Raw genomic sequence first — 22223 nt, 5'->3', positions numbered from 1 at the left:
TTATTTTCTTTATTTATACTGTAACTAATCTTTATCTAAACTAGAATAATTATTAATAAATAATATTTACTGAGTTTAAAAAAAGATATTAAATATTTAATTAAATTTAAACTAGCTAGCTATGGCTTGGTAAATTAAAATAAAATTAATTAATTAATAAATTCTTTATATTTATTAAGAAAAAAGAATAAAAATCTAATTATTAAATTTTTTTAATACCAGATCTAAAGATTTATTTTTCTATATTTTATAAAAATTATAAATATAAATTATTATATTTTTATATATTTCACGAGTGGCAGAGAGGCCGGGAAATATTTATTTAATTAATTATATTATTTTTTTATTATTTAAAATAATAATAAATTATTATTATATACAGAAAATTATCTTCTTAAATATCTTGCTGTCTGATTTGGAAACTCTAATTTAATTAAATAAATTAATAAAAATAACTAGCTTTAATTAAATTAATTTATTTTCTTATAAATTATTATAGTCAGTAAGTAATTATTTTTATAGAAATTATTAATATAACTGAGAATTATTATTTTTATTAATCTAATTATTAGAATTGGGCTCTTATTTATTAAAAAAATAAATAAATACTAAGATTTTCTAGAAACTTTATAATAATAATAATATAATAATAGTATTTAATATTATTATAGCTGCAGTAATATATTCTAACTAGAATAAATTAATTAAATTCTAGTTTTAGAAAAGTAAGAAGTCCAGCTTATTTATTTTCTTTTTTATAATTTTATATAAAGAAGTCTGATTTTAAAAAAATTAGATTATATTATTTTTTATTCTAACTATTTTTAATACTTACTCAGGATATATTTTTAATTATAATATTTTTTTTAAAAGTTATTATTATCAGTAATATATAAATATTTAATATTTAAGAAATATTATTTACTCTATTATACTTGATACTAGTAGTACTTCTTATATAAATTTTAATTAAGAAAAGAAATAAATTTATTAAAAATAAAATTAATATTAAATTAATATTAGTTAATATATTTTAGAATAATATTTCTAAAATTTATTTTAAATAATATTTATTATTTTTACCTGTTAAATATCAGCAGGAATACAGGATAGATACTAATATAATAATATTATAATATAAAAGCCAGCTACTGAGTGCTTTTATATAATAAAAATAAATAAAAAAAAATAAAAAAATATTTATAATTTAAGTATTATTTTTTTATTATTAATAATATATTAATAAATAGATACTGTTGGGATGTCTAGTATATAAATATATTTATATATAAAATATATTTTTTATTATAGATATATACCTGTAGTTTTTTTATATTATTTTATATATTTTTTTAATAGATTTTTATATTATTATTAATTTATTCTTTAGCTAATTATATTATTTCTAATATTTATTAATCTTTTATATCTCTTAATTTATTTATTTTATAATTATTTATAAGTTATTTATAAAAGTTTTTTATAATATAATTATAATTTTACTTCTTATAGAAAAAACAGTTGTTATATTTTTAATAATTAAAATAAATATTATTATTACTGCAAGAATAAGATAGATATAATTATATAAAAGAAAGAATTTTTTATTAAATATAATATAATATAAGAATAAAAATAATTAATATAATTCTTAAATTAAAGCTGTATTCTAAGTCCTAGTTTAATTATAATATTTCTAACTCTAATATTTATATTTTTAATCTGGGATATAAGAAGACTAATATTAATAATTTTTTTTTTATATTTATTTTATTTTTAATAAATATAAATAACTATTTTTTAAGATTCTTGAAGCCATCTATATCTATATTAATAAATATAATAATCTATTAATTTTATTATATCTAGTTTTTATTTATTAATATATCTATCTAGATATCTTGTAAAGATTACTAATAAAAAAGATTTTTATTTTTATATTTATATATATTTCTTTTATATTATTTATATTAATAAAATATTATCTTATACTGGTACTGATTATCTCTAGACTAATATATATAATATTTTCAGTAAATCTTAAAATATTATTATCTATATAAATATTAGCCAGATTATTCTATTTATCTGTATTTATAATACTAACTATACTATTATTATTAAAACTTTTTATTATTTTATATATAAGTTTCCCAGTCACTAAAAAATTATTATTTTTAAGAACTGGAGTTTTATTTTTATTCTAATAAAAATTATATTTAATTTTATTTAAAAAGTAAATTCAAGCAGGATAGTACTTATAATATATATTTTATATTAATATATTTTAATTAAAAATATATAATATAATATTAAAATAATTAATAATTTATAATTACTTTTATATTTATAGTATATTCTGTAAAAGCCTTTTACTGAATATTTTATATTATTATTAATAAAATTAAGATAATTAATAATCAGGAATTATAAAGATTTTAATTATTTTTTATAAAACTATATATAATCTTATATATTATTTATTTTATTATTAATTTAATATCTATAATATTATTCTCTTGAAATTTTTTATTCTTATCTAGTATTACTAGTTTTTTATCTTATATAACTTATTCTTTAATTAAAAATTTTTTTTCTAAATTATCTAGTACAGGGGCTAGTCTAATATATATTATTATAATAAGATTTAATAAGATTTTCTATATACTTCTTTCTGCTAAATAAATATTAAAGATTTTAAATATATAATACTTATATATAAAAATTATATAAATTTAATTTATATATAGTACCTGACCTACAGCCTGATTCTTTATAATTTTTAAAATAATTAAAAAAAATAAATATAAATTATAATAAAAATTTTATAAGTTTAGACTAGCTAAATTTATTAAATAATTTATATTTAATATTATATATTTATTAGAATCTTTAATAAATAATTTAATAATAATAAATCTCTCTCTAGCTATTAATTTAATATAAATAACTATATAATCTAAATTAATTTTAATAAATATAATAGAAATATATATCTCTTTCTTAGAAAAATAAATCTAAATAAAAGATTTCTTTTTTTTAAAAAATATCTAATTATAAATAATTAATAATATAATATATATTTTAAAAATATTTTATAAAAGCCATTCCAGGTCTCCTGTATTAAATTATAGTATATTATTATTATTATTATTAAATAAAATATTAGTAAAATAATATTTTCTTATCTATATATAGAAATCTTTTATAAAGTTTTTTTTTACTATAGTCTTTATCTTTAGACTTAGATATATATAAACTATCTACTTATACTACTTAACAGTATTAAGTAACTCTATAATAATAAAAATAAATAAATTATTTTTTATATTTATAAAATCTAATTATAATAAGTCTAGAATTAATTTATAAAAATAATTTATATACTAGTAAACATAGCTTAACTTTTTCTAGTTAATAATAAAAATATTTTTATAATTTATAATTTTATAGGTTTGGTATATTATAAACTCTTTTAATTTAAAATTTAAATATAATACTTTTTTAAATACAGAAAAAATATTTATTTTAATCTTATTATCTAATCTAATTAATAATATAGAATTCTGTATATACCAGATCATAAAATATTAAAATAATTTTTTTAATTAATATAAAATAATATTAGTATCTTATACTTTCTTATTAAAAATATATTTTATTATAAATTCCTGGCTGTAAAGTAATTAATTGTTTTATATTTTTAAAATAGTATTTATAATCTATTATATATAATTATTAGTAAATATTATCTTTATATTAAGATTTAAAAGTAAGAGAAATCTTATATATTCTAAAAAATTATATATATTATTATAAAAGAGTGTGGCTATTAACAGAATATAGAATCTAATATATAATTAAATATAAATAAGTAAAATATTTAATTCTTTATTATATAATAAATAGATTTTATTAAATATAATAATTTTAAAGTATCCCCCCAGATTGCCTGGGAAATCTGTAAATATATAAAAATTAATTAAATTATATAATTTTTTCTTACTAGTATATTAAATTTTTACTACTTAGAGATTATAGCAGATTTTTTATATTTAATAAAAAATTATTATAATAATATATATATTTACTAGTCTATTTTTAAAAATCTTATATTTTTTTATTAATTTATTTTTAATATAGCTTCCAGTCTAGTAATATATATTATTATAATAAAATAATATCTGGAATTTCTTAATTATTAATATAATTTTATTCATCTATTGCTTGATGAGATGGGGTAAAATAATAATAATTATAGAATAATTTTTTAAAAAATTTAATCTATCTCTCTCAGCTATAATAAATTTATATTTAAATTTATTTAATTATTATATTATATCAGCTGTAAAAGCCTTCTGTATATCTTTAAAAAAATATTTATATATAAAAAAAATATAATAATCTTCTAGATTTTTTTAATATTAATAATATCTGTAATAATTACTCCATATAATAAATTAAATTATATAATTTTAATAATATAATTAATATATACAGATTACTAGAATTTTAATTCCTGATTATATAATATTTTTTTATATAAAAATTTACTAGATTTTTAATATATAAATTCCTGCAGGCTTTCTTATAATTATTAAATTAATATTTTTAAATATTTAGTTATTTCTTATATATCAAGATTCTTTTATAATTTTTTAATATCAGTTATATAAGCAGATTATTTAAATTTATATTATTATTAAAAAATTATTATAGATTCTCTACAGCTTAATATATACTTAATTTAAATATATAATTATCAAGTATTTTTAAAATATTTATCTTTTTCTTTATATATTTAAATTTTTTTAATATAATTTTATTATCTTTACTAATTTTAATATTTTTAGTAGTTTTAGTATTCTTGCTATTTTTAATACTTTTAATAATTATAATTATCTTCTTTATCTAAGTTATAATTTAAGATTTTAATAATTATAAAGTAATTTCTATGCAGGCATAAATCTAAAATAAATCTTTAAAATTAAATATTTTTAATTAATATTTAAAAATTAATCTTTATTAGTTATTTAATAATTTATACTTCTAGATTAAAATTTATAATTATTATATTTTTAATAAACCTGGAGATTTATTATTAATAATAAATAATAATAATAAAAATTTTTTATCTGATAGAATTTTTTTTATATCTAATTTATCTTTAACTTTAAAATTAATTTTTATTTTAACTATTTACTATACTCTAATTTTATATACTTTAATAGATTATAATTCTATTATTTTAATTACTAGAATTAGCTGTAAAAGTCTTTTATAAAATACTTTTAAATTCTTATTTAATAGAATTATTTTAAAAATAGCTTTATTATTACTTAACTTATTAATCTATAATAAATTATATATTTATATTAAAATATTTTTTAAAATTTATATTATTATATCTATAATATTCTTAGAAAGATTTTTTTAATAAAATACTTTTTCTAATCTCTGTATATTTTCTAATCTTATATTATATAAAAAATAAATAAAATATTTATTAAAATCTTATTCTATTTTATTAATATACTGATAATTATATTTAATAATATTTTATATTTTTTTTTTAATTATAAATTTTTAAATTCAGACAAGCCTGGCTTTTTATTTTTAATTATTAATTAGATTTTTTACTATATAATTCTAAAATTTAAGTTAATAAGATTTAATTAAATCAGATAATAACTAGTTTCTCTAGTTATTTTCAGAATTAAATTTTAATAATTTTTATAATTTTTTTTTATTTTTTTTAGCTAGTTTTTATATTATAATTATCTTTATTATAATTATCTTTATTATATTATTATTTATTAAAAAGAATTTTATACTATTTTTATTATTTATTTTTTTTATATTAATATTATTTTTTTATATTATTTATAAAAGTCTTCTAGCTTACTTTTAATCTAATTTATTATTACTTCAGTTATTTTACTTTAATATAAAAAGAAAAGATAGAAATAAAAAAAATAAAAAAAAAATAAAATAAGTAAGAAAGAAAAAAAAAGAAAAAATAAGAAAGTAATATAAAAAGAAAAAAAAATAAAAAAATAAAAAAAAAAAATATAATATATATAAGAAAAAAGTAAAGTAACAGTGAATTAATAATAAAATAATAATAAATAATCTGTAGAAAACTCAGTCAGTATATAAAAAAATAATAATATAATTCTTTATAAATAAATTAAAGATAGAAAAGTAATAGACTTTTAATAGTAATAAATAATTATAAAATAAGTTTTAAATAGTTGATCTCTTGTTGTTTTCTTGAATATAATTTTAAAATAATATATAAATATTAGTATAACTATTATATACAATATAATAGAATACTTATGATTTATCTTAGTCAGTAACTATTAGAAATTGTTATGCAACTAGCCATAACTCCCGGCAACTTCCACCAGCGGCCTACTATGTATACATCCGAGCGGAGCAGTTTCGTTGCTTGAATGTTCAAGTTCAATTCCGACAATAGTGCTTACAAGAAAACCTATTAGGGGCGATAACTAATGAACCCTTAATATGATCCCAAATAGTAGAATTCTGCAAGATACCGTATGCTCTCTTTTCATTCTGGAGTGGCTAGTTTAATGACTCGGATTAGAGCATGCAGCGGCCAGCTATGCCTTCCGGCCCCTAGTCCACGGTAGAACGTAGTAACTATTTTGTAGCATATGAGACCAGGTACAGAAATCTACGACTCAGCAAACATCAACCGCTACTATTTAAAAGAACAAACCATGCATCGTTGAGAATAGTCCATAATTTTATCATTACTAGCGAGCCCATTACACCCCCCCTTAATGAGCAGCAACAACACCCGCCTCGTTAGCCTGAGAGCTAATCAACTTCTTATAAGCATTGACAGTGCCATCAAACTTATGCACCGTACCGTTATCACAAACCCAGAGACTAGTGCACACATTCTGCAGCATCGTAACATCGTGAGAGACCATCACCACACCACCCTCGAAGTTCTGCAGCGCCTCGGACAGCGCATCCATACCCTCAATATCCAGATGGTTAGACGGTTCGTCCAGAACCAGGATGTGGGGGTTTGTCAACGACAGACAAGCAAAGGCGACACGGGACTTCTGACCTCCGGACAGGAGCTCCATGCGCTGCAGACCCGTCATACCGGTGATACCGAAGGCACCGAGGTGTCTGCGGTATTCTTCGTCTGTCTTTCCGGGGTAGGTCTTGGCCATGAAGCTGACGGCGCTGGTGGTGAGGTCCAAAGCATCGACGTGATGTTGGGCGAAGAAACCGACGCGCAGGCGGGCGTGTTGCGAGAGGAGACCCTTTGTCGGTTGGAGTTGGCCGGTGAGGAGCTTCAGCACGGTAGTCTTACCGGCACCGTTGGGACCAACGATACCAATACGCGAATCGAGTTGTACGTCGAGGTCCACGTTGCGGAGGAGGGGACGGTCGGGGGTGTATCCGAAGGCGATGTCGGACATTTGAACGATCGGGGGAGAGAGTTTCTCGACCTCGGGGAACTTGAAGTGCACGACGTAGTCGCTCTCGGGGGCTTCCAGGATGGGCATTCTCTCGAGCTTCTTGATACGGGATTGGGCTTCGGAGGACTTTGCGGCGTTGTAGCGGAACTTGTCGATGAAGGCTTGGAGATGGGCACGCTCGGCCATCTGTTTTTCGTATTCGCGCTTGGCGTTCTTCTTGCGCTCTTCCTTGGTGGCGTAGAAGGAGTCGAAGTTGGCGCCCTTGTAGTAGTCGAGACGTTCGGAGTGCTGGTGGATGATGTCGGTGGCGACTTCGTTGAGGAATGCTCGATCGTGAGAAACGACCAGGATGGAACTGGGGTATGTTTGGAGGTAGTTGGAAAGGAAGGTAATGGATGGCACGTCCAACATGTTGGACGGTTCGTCCAGCAGGAGGAGATCGGGTTCGCAGAAAAGGGCTCGGGCAAGAGCCAATCTCATACGCCAACCTCCGGAGAAGGTCTTCGTCGCGAATTGCTGTCTCTCGGGCGAGAAACCGAGACCAGCCAGGATACTGGCGGCGCGGGACTCGGCCTTGTCGGATTCCATTTCGGCGAGTTTGGAGTGGATGTCGTTCAGTGTGATGTCGAGACCCTCGCGCTCGTGGTCCAGACGGGCGGCATCCTTGGAGGTGTCTGCCATGGAGGATCGCTCTGCTTCAATGTCGGCCAGCTGCTTGGTGATCTTCTCCAGGTCGGCAAGGAGGCGTTTGCGCCATACGTCGGCGTCAAGGACGGCCTGGAGAGCGGGTGTGTCGTCTCCTGTGATTTCCTGCTCGACGTGAAGAATGGAGATGTGGCTGGGAATGGCGACTTCTCTGCGACTGAGTGCACGCAACAGCGTAGACTTTCCGATACCGTTCTGACCGACGAGACCGTAGCGACGACCATACGCCAGGGTAAGGGAAGCGTCTGTCAAGATACGGTGACCACCGACGGAGATGTCGATGCTGTCCACCTTGATGTCCTTGCTCTTGGACTGGGAGTCCGAGCCCAGCTGCAGAGGGTTGACAGCCATGAAGAACTCTTCGTAAGACATAGTACTGTCGGGCTGGTTGAGGAGACGGGATGATTCGTATTGCACCGTCTTCATCTGCTTCTTCTCCTGCTTGGCACGAATCTTGCGTTCGGCCTTCTCGAGCTTCTTGCGGTCGACCTTAGATTCGACCTTTCTGGCATTAGCCGACTCCAGATCGACGTTACCTCCGGCCAGACCCAGAGTAGAAGACATGTTGCGTTGGGAGCCGACATTGATGGCCTGGTCGAGCTTCTTGGCGGCAAAGGGCATCTGGCGACGCTCGGCGTCGACTCCATCAGCGGCACTCAACGAGGAGATGAACTTCTCGACCAAGTTGCGGATGGCCTGTTCATTCTCGGAGGTGAAGTCGCCTGATGCGGAGACGAGGAGCTCGGTGACCATATCGGCCGCTTCGGCCAGTGGCGACGGAGCGTTGGCATCTTCCACATAGGCCTTGGAGGCATGGGTCAGGTACCCCACGGAGTACTCTGACACCACGCGGTCGAGACCGGGGATCTGTGCTTGGAGTTCCGACTCCATTGTGGACAGCTGAGCGTGGATCACACTGGATTGAGCGGGGGGAAATGGACCCGGGTTGGGACACTTGTCGCTGGGATGGAGGCGAAAGGTGCCAACTCCGTGCAGATACAGGGTTCTAGATGATGCAGGGATATAATCAACACTAGTACGTGTCCACTGCAATCCAGACGATATTTAATCGTGTTTCTACTGATATCTAAATGGATACCCACGGGCCTCCGTCATGTGTTGTAAAATTAGAGTTTTCCCGACCCCGGCGCCCCACGGGCACGTGATCATGGGGTATATACATTGTTTCTTAAGGAGTGGCCATTTTCAGTTCACTCTTGTGGATTCAATATGTATTAGCATGCAGAGACTTTCCTGGGCGAAATATTTACTCGGGCGCCATCAGCCCAGACTGGAAGCTCAGCAGCGGATGGTCAGCGAGACTCTCCCAGAACCCAATCTCAAAGTCTAAGGATTCCTGATAAGGAAAGCTGGACCATTCAATAAGGTTCGGACTGCGGGGTGTCATGTCTGACACAGGGTGCATGGGCTCAGAAGTGACTGAATCCAGGAAGCTCTGGATCGTTTGCATGGCCTTGGACATTAGCTCATAGTTGGGTTCTTGAGGCCGAATGATCGATCCGGCTTGAATCTCCGCAGCGAGGATTGTCAGGTGCTGGAGTGTTCGGGGTCGTGTTATACGGGGCATGCTGGGAGTGGCACGCTCGTTGAGAAGAGCCAGTAGGAGGATTCCCGCAGCGGGGAGACAGTGATAGGCGACCTGCTCAAATTACAGTTACCTCAAGGCTACAGTACCAGCTGGGCAGAGAATTAAACATATACCTTCCACAAGAGACAGGTTCCAGAGTTTGTAAGTTGGTCACGCAGGAGAACCATGTCCACTGTTACCGAGAGGATCTGTTCGGCAATGTCCACGAGGGTGGGATCTGGCTCAGTAGGAGTACTTAGCAGGAGGAGATTCAGAAGAAAGAGCGCGTGCAAGTGATTCAGCTGCACTGAGCCGATAAAGTCGCGTTCGAAGGTGCTCAGTGTACTGTCTCTGAGATTGTTGCGAAACTGAAAATGTGGAGGTAGTGAAGAGTAATTCTTTTCAGCCTGGGCTTTTATGTCGCTGGTATCGTCAGCTATACACACGAGTGCGCTTTATTGCAAAGTAAACTTACACAACCCGTTGATAGAAAAGATCCATGTCACTTGGCCGGCTTCTCTGCAAGTTGAGTATGTCCTCTTTAACCCCAGCGCACAATGCAGTCCATCGAGTCTCAGCCATATAGCTCGCTTTAGTCGACGGGTCCCAGCTAAAAGGATCATTGATCTCATTATCCAGCTTTTCAGAGGAGATAAACCAAATGTCATCGGGAAGCGGACTTGATGGAATCTGGAAATAGCAGAACTGTCTATTCATGCGAGGCGGTCGACCGACAAAGATGGCAACATTTTTGTCCGCCGAATACACGCGCGCGAAGACAGCCTTGCGTAGCTCGGTCAAGAAGCGAGGTGTATCGGGCTTTTCATCCAGGTTCTCATGGTAGCCTAGAGCATATATTGAGGATATAACATCTCCGAGCTTTCGCCATGAATAGTAGCCTGGACGTAATTAGCTCTTCATGAATGAGGCGCATTCACCTGCGAAACGTACTATGGTCCCCGTCTACATGGGAATGCACGATGAAGTTCTCATACTGTAAGCAGACTTGAAGGTCATTCAAACAGTCGAGAGAGATGGTAATTTCTAGAGCATAGTCCGCTAATCTCGTGCATAGCTTCCTAAGGCTATACTTCTTCTCCTCGGTTGTATACAGCGACGGGAAGAACTGAATATCCATCGTGGCCCGGACCACAGCTGACAAAAAGATCGCGAGTGTTTCCCATCGCATATTCTGACTAATGAATTGAGCACAGAAATCGGAAAAGGTAGAGTGCTGAGAGTATTTAAGCGGCTGGGAAGAGTTAGTGAGAAGGGATTTCGCATATAGCAGATGCCAATCTTCGTTTGTCGATGAGGGTGGTAGGGGAATGTTATCAACACATTGATCAACCATAGCCCCCATAATCGCAAGATTCGTTCCCCTTGCCCGCCACAGCTTTATTAGATCTTTCATAGCAGGCAAGGAGAACCTCGTCAAGAGCATTTTGAGGGCATCTGCACATCGCTGGACGACGAGATCATCGTCAGGTGGGAAGAGAGATGTTGTCCACGAAGCGGTACTAGGACTCAGATGTGATGTAGCACTCTGACTGTCTGATGAAGTTATGTGTTTGAATATGGCAACATGGCTGGACGATCCAAGATATCCTGGGTTGGGATATCTATTTCCTCCTGCATGAGGTGGAGATAATGCTGGGGGTGATGGGTCTGGAGAGCTAAAAGTGGTGACAACGAATGAAGTGCCAAGGCCTTAGCCAATGTATACTAGAACAGTACCAAGGATTAGGAACACCATACTGATGAGAAGGTTTATGCTCCGTCACCGCATTGCTAGTCTTTCGTCTTTTGAACGGCGCACTTCTGTAGATACAAAGACCCGGTCGGTTGCCATCCCTACACCGATTGCAAACTGGCTGTTGATGATCGCAGGCAAGCTTGGACCTTCTGCAAGGCTCACATGCCGCTAACCTAGTTGCCATTGTTAATCGCAGATATAATGGCGCAAATGGTGCGTTGACGCCCTCGAGGATGGATCGGCGAGTACGGAGAGACGTGGGTAGCGTTGTCGGAGTCTCGGAGCGGGGTAAATGAGTATGCCGAGACATACTACTTCCCAGACAGAAGAGACAATTAAAACGCTCAAGCAAGACCAGGCTGGTCTTGCTTGAGTCAATATTTGCCACCGAAGTAAGTGGGGCTCTATAAATATGCAATTGATACTAATATTCTTTGGCAGGCTTGGTCGGTCACTGCGAATATATTACTATATGAACTATAGAGTGGCTCTCATTGAACTCATACTAATTTACTCCCAGTGAGGCTCTTGGAAGCACATACAACTAGCACTATTTCCCTTGAATTAATTATAGACCGGTTAGAACTCTCCAAAGTAGACATAAATAGAAAAGCGCGATAAGCGTAAGACAACGAGACCCGGAGAGATCGGAGTGTTTGAGTACATCACTCCCATCTCTCCGCCATCAAGATAAGTGATGTCTTGTCTTTCCCAGAATTATAAGAGAAGACAAGAACCCTTCACATCATGAAGTACATTTTGAAAATCCTCTAGACAATATCTTCAACCTCATAATGACGCGCCTACAGTCCACTGAAATCAAAGCCCTTCGTGCTGCGGCGCCCCCTCTCCCTCTCATTCCTGCCCCAGCCGTCTCCTCCGATGAGTACAAATCACCATACAACCGTACAAAATCACCAGCAAAACGATTCGACCACCATTTCAGCCTCGAAAACCGGAACTTCACCGGGTCAGCGTTGAAAAAGGGCTCCAGCCCAAGCGGCCCGCGCAAGATCATCTCCTTGGGAACGGGACGACCAACAGCGGACTATTATCCTTGGGAATCTATAAGCCTGAATGAGGCTTCTCCAGAATCGACAAGTAAAGCTACGCCAAAACCCAATCCACAACTACCAAAAGAACAGGAACAATGCCAATCAGCGAACACCATCACCAAACAAGGTGCAACATACAACCTCTCGATCGCAATGAACTACTGCCTCGCAAACGGATCAGCACACTTACTCCGATTCATCACGGAGCACGTTGAACTCGTCCACAATCCCCCTTATACAGACTGGGCAACTTTCCTCTCTTGTGGAGCGACTGCCGCGACGGAGGCGGCGTTTCGCATCTTCTGTAATCGCGGGGACACCATTCTCGCGGAGCAATATACGTACCCCGGAACACTAGAAAGTGCTGCGTTGAATGGGGTTAATGTCCAGGGTATTGAGATGGATGCGGATGGCTTGCGGGCTGATGCACTGGATGAGGTACTTTCGTCTTGGGATGATGCTCGATCATCTAAGCCGCGCGTGCTGTATACTATCCCAACGGGTCAGAATCCGACTGGAGTTAGCCAGCCGTTGAAAAGACGGAGAGCTATCTATGATATTGCGGAGAAACATGATCTCATAATTATTGAGGATGATCCGTACTATTTCCTGAGGATGGGTCCTTACCAAGACACTCAAGGAACAAATGGTACAGATACCAGCCACTCTGCCTCAGAAAACGACGAAGCCGCTCAGATCTACCATTCCGAGTCCATCCCCTCCTACCTCACCCTCGACACATCCGGGCGGGTGGTACGTCTCGATTCAGCATCCAAGATCCTCGCTCCCGGACTACGTGCAGGCTGGGTCACTGCACCTAGGCAAATCATCGATAAGTTCACCGCATACCAGGAAGTAAGCACTCTAGCTGTTAGCGGCCCATCCCAGCTTATGTTATGGCATCTGCTTGACGAGACCTGGGGGCATGATGGGTTTACCGCGTGGCTTGTTCATCTCTCGGGAGAGTATCGGTGGCGGCGGGATGTGCTCCTTGATGCTTGCAACAAGTACTTGCCTAGGGGGGTTGTGCAGTGGAATACACCGGAGTTCGGCATGTTTTTGTGGGTTAAAGTTGACTGGAGACAGCATCCTCGGCTTAAGAGCTTGTCTGGATTGTCGCTGGAGGAGGTTGGTGCGCAGATAATTGGACTGGAGGAGAGGGTTGCAGCTAGGGCTTTGGAGAAGGGAGTGCTTGTGACTAAGGGGTCGCTGTTCGCTTCAAATCAGGAAAGGAATGGCCATCTGCATTTTCGGATGACGTTCGCCGCTGCGGAGGAGGGGGATCTGAAGGAGGGGGTGAGGTTGTTTGCGGAGGCTGTGAGGGAGGATTTTGGGCTATGAATCTAAGTATAATGATGAATGTTTGAGAAGGCATTGTCAAATGTATTTTATGTGTCTTAAATATCGGCACCTAGTTCGAGGGTGCGCTTCATGAGTTAGAGGGCCTCGTCAGACGGTAGGGCTTGCACGCCAGGTGAGCGCCGGATGGCTAATTTGGGGTTTGTATTTGGAGAGTTCTATGTAGCAGCAAATGATAGCAGGGCTGGAGATGACCGTGATGCCTTTATAATTAGAGGCGAATTACGAAATCGGAGAGAAGCAAGTAGATAATCGGCCAAAGAGCTAGCTGAACGCGAGAATATGGCCTATGCGTTCTAGGTATCACTGAGAGCATGTGGAATAATGCTACTACCCAGAAATTCTCGTGCTTTCTAGCATCCATATTTTGAGATGCAAAGAGTTTGCTTTGTCGTGTCATGAGCGTCGTAGCAATCGTAAAGGTATCAGCCCTTCCACCCAGAAAGGAAAAAAGGCAGCCTTCTATGGAAAGGCAGATTGGAGCGAAGAAGCAAGCAGACATAGAGGAAGTCGTGTCGTGATGTGAGATAGTGTGGACAGAAGGAAGGTTCGAGTATTGTCTGGCCGCGACAACGGCCGAGAATGAAGGCAACGCTCAATATTCCATGAGGTAGGAGCGAGGTAATTAGGCTACCAGAATTGGGAATCCTTAGAGCCCAATGATGGGAGATTATAGTCGTTCAGCCCAGTAAGGTCTTCCGGGAATTCCGGTGCCTGAATCTTGCTCTTTGCTCCAGATACATCACATTCAATAATGAGATTCGTTTCACCGGGTACATTCTTTGCTCCGATATATGTGCGTCTCATAAAGTCCATCAACGACGTGAGCGCCTTTACTTGCGTTTCCTCAGAAGCCTGTTGGGTGTGCCGGAGTAATTCTGCAAACAGTGCGGGCATGTAATAAAGAATAACAGCTTGTTCACCTTCCAGACCGCTCTGATTAAGCTCTTTGATGAGTTCAGCTCTATGATTATCTGGGAGGCCGAGAAGGGCCTTGCGGAAGCGTTCTGCCAAGTCGATATCTGCTACCCTGCCCATTGCATACAAACGCAAGAGGGCCCGATCTTGCTTGTCATCTGTTGACAACTCTGGATAACCCTTCTCAGATAAGATACGGCCTCGATTTTTTAAGACTTCATTGTAGGCTTCCTGAATAGTGATCTCTTTGGATATGACGCGCTCCAGGATCTTGTAAGTAAGTAGGAATGATTGGCAGACCGGTTCAATCATCCGGACTGAACCACAAGCATCAATATGCGCCCCTGCGCCAGCCACATCAAACATGATCTCAAGATATTTCAAATCAAAGGCGCTTTCCTGACCTCGAAGATCTTGGAGACACTGCAGGCTCCCTGGAACATTCTCACCTTGGGCTAGCTGTGGGATATTGAGCTTGGCACCAAGTCTAACTCCTTGAATTACATCATCTCGTCGACGAGGCGGCAGTAAATCCAATGGAGATGGAGACTCGACGATGTTCATTTCAAGGGCCCTTTCAAGGACCGTATCGTGATTCATTTCCTCGTCTGATGGAGTCTCGAGTTGTGCTCGCACCTCTTTAGCTAGATTATCGTCTTTACCCACGTCACCTATGACCAGAGCCACAATCAAGGCCATTAGCCAACCTGGCTTATTTCGGAACCGGTCAATGAAATTGCGAAATTCCTCAAAAGTCTCCATCTTTAACTTTATGGGTCCTTTTTGATGGCAAGTAAAGGTGTGGTAATCCCCAACGAGCAGCCATCGCACCGCAAGAACATTAGTCAAGGTTCGATTCACCTCTGAGTAATCTTCGCCGTTGAAAAGATATCGGGAGGGGGTGAGATTATAATCATTTTCATTGCGTTTTCCCCCAACGCCTGCCCGGGTTAGTAATCCTTGGGGATGCGCATCATCTCCCTCAATATTTTGTTCGACATTCTTGAGTCTGTCGATCACCGGTTCAAATTGTTGATACAGGAGATCAACAAGTCGTTCGTCACTAAGTGATTCGAACTTTCCCCTGTCAATCACTTCTTTCAACGATGTATAGGATGCCATATTTGTGCTGCAGATATTGCGAAGCCTGACGATGAGGCGCGCTAGAAACGGTAATGGCGATGAAAATTGTGAGTTTCTATTATTGCGAGGAGGCCGCACAGTTTGCTGAGGTGATGTTGGTGTTGGCATTGTGGATGGGAGTGGAACGCGCCCCAATTAAATAGTAGGCCTTGCCGTCCCTCGCAGCAGGAATGTCCTCCACTCTTATACGGTTCCCGCCCGGGTGCACCGCCTCACACGCTAGGAGAGTTCCTCCTTGACTGGAACACTTGTTTATGTCTTGGAAGATGCCGTGCAGTTCGTATCTGCTCCTCGGCGAGTAACTGCTTCGTGTGCGGTGAAATTTCACTGTCTCTGTCTTATAGTTGGTATCTCCCTAGTTTATGAAGTCTGGATCGGATTTTTGATGGGTATATGGTCATGGGGCTCTGGCGGCAACTGGCCGCATGATAGGAACCAACTGACTGATTAACTAGTTACTTTAGACCGGTCTTAGCAGTCGATCCGGTGGGAAAACGCTGCCAGGAACAACAACTTGATGTTTGATCTCCGCTGACCCACATCCACAAGCGTGAGGCTGGGGAGTGTTCAGCACGAGACACGAGGATGAGCCGGGCGAAACGAACCAGGAGGGTTAGACTAAAAAGCAAAGGACCGTTTGTCAAGGAGTTCAGCTGACGAGCCGCGCCCGATACCCGATTGGGAACTTTGAGATAATCGGTCGCGGTGGCTGAAGCTGAGTGTATCTTTGTAAGAGGACAGAGTAATTTGTTAGTAGGTAAAGAATTCCCCGAAGCCTTTAGTAGTACATCGTATGTAACAAACCACCTTTGGAGTACTCCATCGGCTGTGATGACAATTAACGATCTGTCAGATTCCTTCAGACAAATGGCTCAATACGTGTCACTGCATCTGCGATCAGCCAGTCAAATATGTGTCGCTTTGGTATTTGTCCACCTTTGTTCAATTTGCTGTGTTTCTTGTGTTGGGAATCCCTAGATGGAATCGGCACGTGCCATGATCATTCTAGACTGCCTCTTGTCGATTACCTGCTCACGGGATCAGAGATGTTAGACAATGGCATAGCCCGCCTTACCGTCTTAAGCCTCCCGTAGTTTAGTGAGATACGCATCATAGTAATCTACTATCGCACACCTCTCTATTTTCATAAAGAAGTTGACATCATATTCGCTCTAGAAAGCTTATACTTTTATCTCGCTATTTATACATCAAGAGTCATTTCCAACAACCCTTTACAGCCTCTTCAGGACATCATCCAAAACCTCCTGGGTAGTAGCCTTACCACCCATGTCAGGAGAAAGGAACTTGGCCTCATCGAGGTTGGCATCAACAGCAGTGTAGATCTTGGCAGCGGCGGTCTCCTCGCCCAAGAACTCCAGCATCAGGGCAACACTGCGCAGAGTGGCAATGGGGTTGGCAATACCCTTGCCCTCAATGTCGGGGGCACTGCCGTGGCAGGGCTCACCGATAGCGAAGCCATCACCAACGTTAGCGCTAGGAACCAGTCCCAGACTGCCAACCAGGGCAGCGGCACCATCCGACAGAATGTCACCGTACAAGTTGGGGGCGACAATAACATCGTAGTACTCGGGCTGACGGAAGAGCTTGTAAACCATGGAGTCGACAATCTGCTCCTCAACCTGGACGGAGGAGAAGCGGTCGGCGGAGAGGGCCTTGCGGGCGGTCTCACGGAAGAGACCGTCGGTCTGGGAGAGAACGTTGGACTTGTGGGTGATGGTCACCATGGGCTCGGTGCGGAGACCAGCGATACCAGCAACACTGCGGATCTTCTGGCGACGGAGGGCGATTTCACCGGCAATGGTGGAGATGCGGGAAGAAGCGTTCTCGGAGATACGCTTAATAGCCTCGGCAACCTTGCCATTGGGGGTCTCCTTGGTCTGCTCCTCCTTGACGTAGAGATCCTCGGTGTTCTCACGCACAATCACCAGGTCAATGGGCTTGCCGTCGGTGCTGCCGGCGGTGGTCTTGACGGGGCGGACGTTGGCGTACAGGTCGAGCTTCTTGCGGAGGGCGACGATGGGGGAGGAGTAGCCGGCGACCTTGGTGCTGGGGGAGCTGTGGAGGAATTGGTTAGAAGGTGATTGAGTGGTAGACGAGGACGAGGATATCAATATAGCACTCACCTGACGGCTCCGAACAGGGCACCATCACACTCCTTCTTGAGGATCTCGACCGTCTTATCGGGGAGAGCGCTACCGGTGCGCTTGAAGGTGTCGAAACCCGCATCGAGGTCGACGAAGCTGAACTTGAGGTTCAGGGAGGAGGGGAGAGACTCCAGAACCTTCCGGCCGGCCTGATGAAGAAAGTTTCATTAGAATTGGTGTTTCTAAAGTGAGCTATTCGCTGGGGTGACTCACCGGAATGACCTCTCGGCCGATGCCGTCACCGGGGATGAGACCTGCATGAGGGAAGATGTCAGCAACTAGACGGGCGCAGAGATATATTAAGAGATATAGAGGAGCAATTGACCTATGCGAAGCGTCCTAGCAGCAGCAGCCATTGTGAATACCTTGCTAAAGGGGATGTAAGAAAGAGAGTTCCTGCTGGCTGGAGAAAAACATCCGCTTAACGGACGCCGTGATCGGAGGATTCCCACTAGTCTAGCCCCATCCGCGGGGATGCACGTGATGCGCACCGACCACATATGCGTAAGTGGCGGGTTTGTCTTTCCGTATCACACTATATCGGAGTGTTCTCGGAGTACTCCGTAGGATGCTGCTATCATCACACAGCCTATATTACTATGGCGTTAAGCTGGAATTTCTGCTACTAAGGCCAATGTAAATATGGCGGTAATGGGGTTTTGGTATAGTTTTCGAAATCGTGTTATTGTGACCTAATACAAGCGTTTATCAAAGAATTCGTCCTTGACTTGCATATCACTCCTACGGAGATGCTTCGAAACCGTTTCGCTCCGAACAGTATGATGGAACAACATATATCTTCGACATGGCATACACCTAACAGTAGTACCAATAAGTATCTACAGTCGACTCCCCTTCTTCTCCCGCTTCGTATCAACCGGCAACTTGATATACTCCATCCATTTCTCCGACAACGCCAACCCACCCCTCTCCGACTTCTGGCTATCATACTCCTCCCAAAACTTCTTCTCCTCCATATACCTCTTCTCCTGCTCCACCAACCAGTCTGAAACCACTCTTGCCGTCTCACCCACCTCTTCAAGGGAAACCGTATGCGATGCCCCTTTCACAACCTCATCCCGAACCATCCCTGCCCGAACACCCCCACTACCTCCAAGCCCGGTGCCAACACGTAACAGTTTATCATCTCTGCGTGCACCGGGGGTATTTATATGACTTTTCTCTCCCCAAACAAATAGAACTGATGGCCGAATATAAGGCAAGAGCTCGAACGCGAGACTTGTCCAAGGACAGGTCGTTACGTAGCTGGGATGGTTGTTGGTGCCTTCTTTGGCTGATGTAGCTAGGTCAGGGCTGAGGAAGCGCTCAGCACTATCACTACTCATATCTTCCTTAGTAGTACTTTCATATGGCGTGATGTTAAAGCGTAGATATGTCCATGCTTCTTGAGCTTTGGTGGTTGTCAAAGTCACTGAGTTTGGTGTCACCTTTGCGCTTGACATCTCTCCGTTAGAGGACTGAGGATCAAACGGGTACAAAGCTGTCGGGACAGGCCGGAGACCATGTTCAATGTATTTTGCGACCGCACGAGAATCCCATCTGCGCCAGAAAGGGCTACTCCGGATGTGCTTTTCAGCTTCGGACTGAGACGGCCAGAGGTCGGGGCGGGTGCTGGCCCAGAGGGCAGGGCTGCGGCCACCTGGCTTGCTGGGGCTTTCAGTTTGGATCATGGGGTCGAGGAAGATGAGGGTGTGGAAGAGACGGGGGTGAATGAGGGATAAGTGGACGCTGGAATGTTGGTCAGACGGTCATTCTTTGGTCGTGGGGAAGTGAAAGGAAAGGTGCTTAAGGTAGTGGGTGGGATGCGTACAATGACGAGCAGCTGAAGCTGTGTGCAACGCCTACAATTGGAGGTTGGATTTGGTCTTGAAAATGAGTGATCATTGAGAAGAGGTCTCGGGAATGGTCGAACCAATTTGCTAGGAGAGAGTCATCAGTCTAGTTAAAAGTTTGAGAAAAGTGTCAGTAACTCACGGTCATCACCCAGTTTATCTTCATTCAAGACTCCACTGGCGCCTTGATTTGCGCAGTCTGCGAACCAAATGGCCTTGATCTTCACCTTGCTCGTTGCAAGAAGGTCGTCCCATAGAGGCTCGTAGCACTCCTGTAGGAGTATTAGTATGCTTTGTCCAGCATATATATTTCGGTGTAGTATTCTGATAGCACGCCTCCTGACCTTTGGAATCCCATTTGCATGTCCCGCGATAATTGTAATGTCACCCGGTGCAGGATGGGGATTATTGAGAGGAACATATTGTTTGATTGCTAAGTGTAATTTTTGACCACTTTTAACTCCATGGTGATATTCCCGGAGAGAGGGACACTGAATGGTGTGCTCGATAACTCGAAAGTGAGATGTGCTCATGGCTGCAACTCAGGCTTCACGTATGGAATCAAACGAAGAATAGTTTCTCGAATGCAATAGAACATGAGTGGGGAGTGGAATTTTATAGTGTAAGCAGCGTTTCGTGGCTGGCAAACTCATTGTAGCTTACTGTATAGTGCTTATTCCAAGCCGCACAACTAGCCAGAACTAACCAGTAGATAGGGCTCACGCTCAAAGTGGCGTGGGTTGTTCGTATCTTAGTGTGGAAATAGCAGGCTAGCTAATTGGCTAGTCCGTTTAACTGTTAGACTAGGTACTACAGTAAGACAGTGAATGAAATTTCTGAGAATGTGCTGGCCTGATCACAGCCTATCAACTAATACCTGTCAGCACAATATCGTTTCTTTCCGACACACCAAGTACTCATATGATAGGCATACAGGGGATTGGAATGACCTATTCATCTGCAACTCCAAAGAGCCGGTCTTGGATACACCTGATTGACCTTATAGATGGCATGCACTAGATTGCAGACGCATGGAACAACTGAACCGTTTAATCAATAAGATATTTAATTGGCGTCGGAGCTTCTCTATACTAGGATACAGCTTGATAGTAGGATCGGCCAAGTTGTGATAATTGATATCCTATATGAAGCGCTCTGTTGATGATTTCTTCGTCTACTTAAACAGGAAAACTATAGCCCCTGGATATAACAATGGAAATGGCTTATCTCTATTAACCACTACATATTCGATCTGGTAGATGGCTAGTTGTATCCCAAAGGAATTAATTATTTCATCATAACGAGAGGAAACAATTTTGACCAGTCGAGCGTACGGTCAGTAACGACCAAAACCGTCTATGCTGAATTATCCCGTCCATATCTTGGCGCTCTCGTTGAATTCGAATCGGTTGTAACCGTACAGCTATCTTTGCTACTGAATGATTTATTAGTACACTGCTGTCTCGAGCTTGGAGGATTTATTCAATTGTGTGCAGGAACTGACCAAATGAACAAGATTGACTGGCCACCAATTGAACCAAGGATCTTGCATCATTCATCCTTTTAGTTGGCAACATTGGCAACATTGGCAACGCCAGCAACACCAGCAACACCAGCAACATCGGCGATATCAGCGACGTCAGCAACATCGGCCACATTAATACTGCGACGGTTGATGCTGTTGGCAACATCGGCAACATCAGCGACATCAGCAACGTTGGCAACCTTAACACCGTTGATGCTGTTCGCAACGTCCGCGACGCCTGCAACTCCGGCAACATGCTCTTCTCTCTTCCGCATGGGGCCAGCCATTCCGAGCCCAGCAAGGAGGGGCACAAGGGCAATGGAAACCTTCATGTTGGGTGGATTGTAATTGGTGAACGAAGGAGGCTGACGGAGAAGGGCTGGAGTAAGGTAGTATGGTAACAGGCGATAGATTAGACGATGAGATAGCTCGAGTGAATGCTTTCTTTCCACGGGAGCTATCGGCCCTTTTATGTCCCCTGGCCGTCTAAAATAGTAGTATGTAATCTGCAGTCCTGAGATATTATGTAGATTGCAGATCTTCGCTATTTTACGCAAGGCTGGAATTGACCGCCATGTAGTGTGACAGACAGCCACTATCTCCTTAGCTTAGGTCATTAACTAACGAGATGGTATCTGGTTCTATCTGCAAAAAATTGATACCGTACTGATGGGTTGCATCAAGGTA

The 22223-nt window shown here is 39.0% G+C and overlaps 6 protein-coding genes across 6 annotated transcripts; 1 reads left to right on the top strand and 5 right to left on the bottom strand.

The window, feature by feature from the left end:
- Positions 1 to 6751: 6751 nt before the first annotated feature.
- On the bottom strand, positions 6752 to 9237 carry BO79DRAFT_206230 (putative AAA family ATPase GCN20). The gene has a single exon (XM_025681932.1). The coding sequence runs from the start codon at positions 9063 to 9065 to the stop codon at positions 6810 to 6812; it is 2256 nt and encodes a 751-aa protein (XP_025545366.1). The 5' UTR covers positions 9066 to 9237; the 3' UTR covers positions 6752 to 6809.
- A 204-nt stretch (positions 9238 to 9441) lies between these two features.
- On the bottom strand, positions 9442 to 11702 carry BO79DRAFT_261719 (Zn(II)2Cys6 transcription factor; the record flags this gene model as incomplete). Its single annotated transcript, XM_025686521.1, has 5 exons — positions 9442 to 9834; positions 9897 to 10098; positions 10238 to 10661; positions 10714 to 11438; positions 11500 to 11702. 5 exons carry the CDS (start codon positions 11700 to 11702, stop codon positions 9442 to 9444), a joined length of 1947 nt encoding a protein of 648 aa, XP_025545365.1.
- Positions 11703 to 12290: 588 nt separating this feature from the next.
- BO79DRAFT_261712 (aminotransferase-like domain-containing protein) lies at positions 12291 to 13914 on the top strand (the record flags this gene model as incomplete). The annotated part of the gene is made up of 1 exon (XM_025686520.1): positions 12291 to 13914. Exon 1 carries the CDS (start codon positions 12313 to 12315, stop codon positions 13912 to 13914), a length of 1602 nt encoding a protein of 533 aa, XP_025545364.1. The 5' UTR covers positions 12291 to 12312.
- A 322-nt stretch (positions 13915 to 14236) lies between these two features.
- On the bottom strand, positions 14237 to 16141 carry BO79DRAFT_206229 (uncharacterized protein). The gene has a single exon (XM_025681931.1). It carries the CDS (start codon positions 16099 to 16101, stop codon positions 14563 to 14565), a length of 1539 nt encoding a protein of 512 aa, XP_025545363.1. The 5' UTR covers positions 16102 to 16141; the 3' UTR covers positions 14237 to 14562.
- A 1011-nt stretch (positions 16142 to 17152) lies between these two features.
- On the bottom strand, positions 17153 to 18549 carry lysB (homoisocitrate dehydrogenase lysB). Its single transcript, XM_025684358.1, has 4 exons — positions 18484 to 18549; positions 18372 to 18412; positions 18138 to 18307; positions 17153 to 18069 (listed from the first exon to the last, which is right to left on the bottom strand). The coding sequence occupies exons 1-4, from the start codon at positions 18512 to 18514 to the stop codon at positions 17226 to 17228; spliced, it is 1086 nt and encodes a 361-aa protein (XP_025545362.1). The 5' UTR covers positions 18515 to 18549; the 3' UTR covers positions 17153 to 17225.
- Positions 18550 to 18997: 448 nt separating this feature from the next.
- On the bottom strand, positions 18998 to 20551 carry BO79DRAFT_234214 (toxin biosynthesis protein; the record flags this gene model as incomplete). Its single annotated transcript, XM_025684357.1, has 4 exons — positions 20356 to 20551; positions 20154 to 20283; positions 19990 to 20098; positions 18998 to 19907 (listed from the first exon to the last, which is right to left on the bottom strand). Exons 1-4 carry the CDS (start codon positions 20542 to 20544, stop codon positions 18998 to 19000), a joined length of 1338 nt encoding a protein of 445 aa, XP_025545361.1. The 5' UTR covers positions 20545 to 20551.
- Between the last annotated feature and the right edge of the window lie 1672 nt (positions 20552 to 22223).

The sequence above is a fragment of the Aspergillus costaricaensis genome, assembly GCF_003184835.1.
Source record: "Aspergillus costaricaensis CBS 115574 unplaced genomic scaffold BO79scaffold_1, whole genome shotgun sequence".
NCBI classification, from domain to species: domain Eukaryota; kingdom Fungi; phylum Ascomycota; class Eurotiomycetes; order Eurotiales; family Aspergillaceae; genus Aspergillus; species Aspergillus costaricensis.
This window is presented reverse-complemented; position numbering and strand designations above follow the sequence as displayed.